Source organism: Perkinsus marinus, assembly GCF_000006405.1.
Source record: "Perkinsus marinus ATCC 50983 genomic scaffold scf_1104296927462, whole genome shotgun sequence".
In the NCBI taxonomy this organism is placed as follows: domain Eukaryota; phylum Perkinsozoa; order Perkinsida; family Perkinsidae; genus Perkinsus; species Perkinsus marinus.
Genome location: NW_003217126.1, coordinates 309 through 1,493, shown reverse-complemented (window position 1 = coordinate 1,493; position 1,185 = coordinate 309). Strand labels below are relative to the sequence as shown.

The 1,185-nt window shown below is 47.2% G+C and overlaps 1 protein-coding gene across 1 annotated transcript; it reads right to left on the bottom strand.

The window, feature by feature from the left end:
* Positions 1 to 983, bottom strand: Pmar_PMAR015358 (hypothetical protein). The gene is made up of 3 exons (XM_002788839.1): positions 696 to 983; positions 485 to 638; positions 1 to 439 (listed from the first exon to the last, which is right to left on the bottom strand). The coding sequence occupies exons 1-3, from the start codon at positions 935 to 937 to the stop codon at positions 20 to 22; spliced, it is 816 nt and encodes a 271-aa protein (XP_002788885.1). The 5' UTR covers positions 938 to 983; the 3' UTR covers positions 1 to 19.
* Between the last annotated feature and the right edge of the window lie 202 nt (positions 984 to 1,185).

The window sequence follows — 1,185 nt, the reverse complement described above, 5'->3', positions numbered from 1 at the left end:
TATCTCAACACGAGACTCATTAAAACAATCGACTGTTTGTTCGCTCCGTATCACTAGCCGACCTCCTCAGTGATTGGCCAGCTACTATTTTTCTACTTCGTCCTTTAGAGCGTTGCTTCGAGCAAATAGGATATCGATCACGATCTTCCGCACTAAGCCTGTTTAATCTATATGCCACTCCTAGAACATGTGGGCATGTTTTCTCCCGTAAGAAACACACGCAACAACACGTCATATCTCGCCAGGTGCGCGCGTGGTCTGGTACCTTAACGCATATGAATCTTCGACTAATAGAGCACCATTCATCGAAGGTGTCAATCTCAGCTTCTCCCGTCATAACTCCCAAGAACTCCTTTATATTAGCATCGTTCAACTCAGTGGCTCGCGTCCCGCGATTGGGGGAGATCAACAACTGATAATGCAAACTGCTCCCCTTCACCTGAGAAATCTAGGTCCAGAGAGAGATCCAGCAATACTATCTTACCTCGATGAGCTTTGCATCCTTGAGCCATGCGATACCAGCCGCGTAATCTTTCTTATCCGCCGTCTTATGGTCGAGACCGACAAATCGCCTTCTCGTCGTCTTGTTCTCTTCGTTCATGCACCGAGAGTAGTATGGGACGAGTACACCAGTAGCTCTAGTGAAAAACTCCATCACATCGCTCTTCTCACGACACAGGCAGTTTTTGACGTACCCATTATGACTCTCCAGTGAGCAGTTGGCGGTAGGATAACCAATACAGAACCCAAAATACCAGCTACTATTAGCGGGATCCGCGTCAACGTTTGAAACACAGCTTGGAAACCACTGCTGCCGAATATAATTCAGCTCATTCTTGATTTCTGCAATACCCTCATATTTCCTTACAAACAGTCTACAACCCTGCAGAAATGCTGGCTTAGTAGTTGCGTAACGGAGTGCCGCAAGATCACTCATCAAACTTTCAGCCCACACAGTGGGTGTTTTGTGCTTAGCGAAGAAGTCCGTTATATTTTTTGCTACGTGGAAGTAGCAGTTCGCTCGCCTGCTGTTGCAAAACACTAAGCGAGCTGCTGACGAGATTGCGGGTGCGTTGTCGCCAAGAATGTACCAAGGAGCCGGCTTCTTCAAGTTGAGACGTTTACATCCTTCCACTAGTCCGTACAATAAGTGATAGTAGTCCAAGGCAGTTTCGCCGGAACACA

What these genes read in the sequence shown, in the direction of transcription:
- Pmar_PMAR015358 (XM_002788839.1), bottom strand. Translation starts at nt 937, where the DNA reads ATGAGTGATCTTGCGGCACTCCGTTACGCAACTACTAAGCCAGCATTT. An exon ending in TCACTGGAGAGTCATAATGG is followed by an intron (nt 639 to 695) that starts GTACGTCAAAAA and finishes GTTTTTCACTAG; the next exon opens with AGCTACTGGTGTACTCGTCC. An exon ending in AGGATGCAAAGCTCATCGAG is followed by an intron (nt 440 to 484) that starts GTAAGATAGTAT and finishes TAGATTTCTCAG; the next exon opens with GTGAAGGGGAGCAGTTTGCA.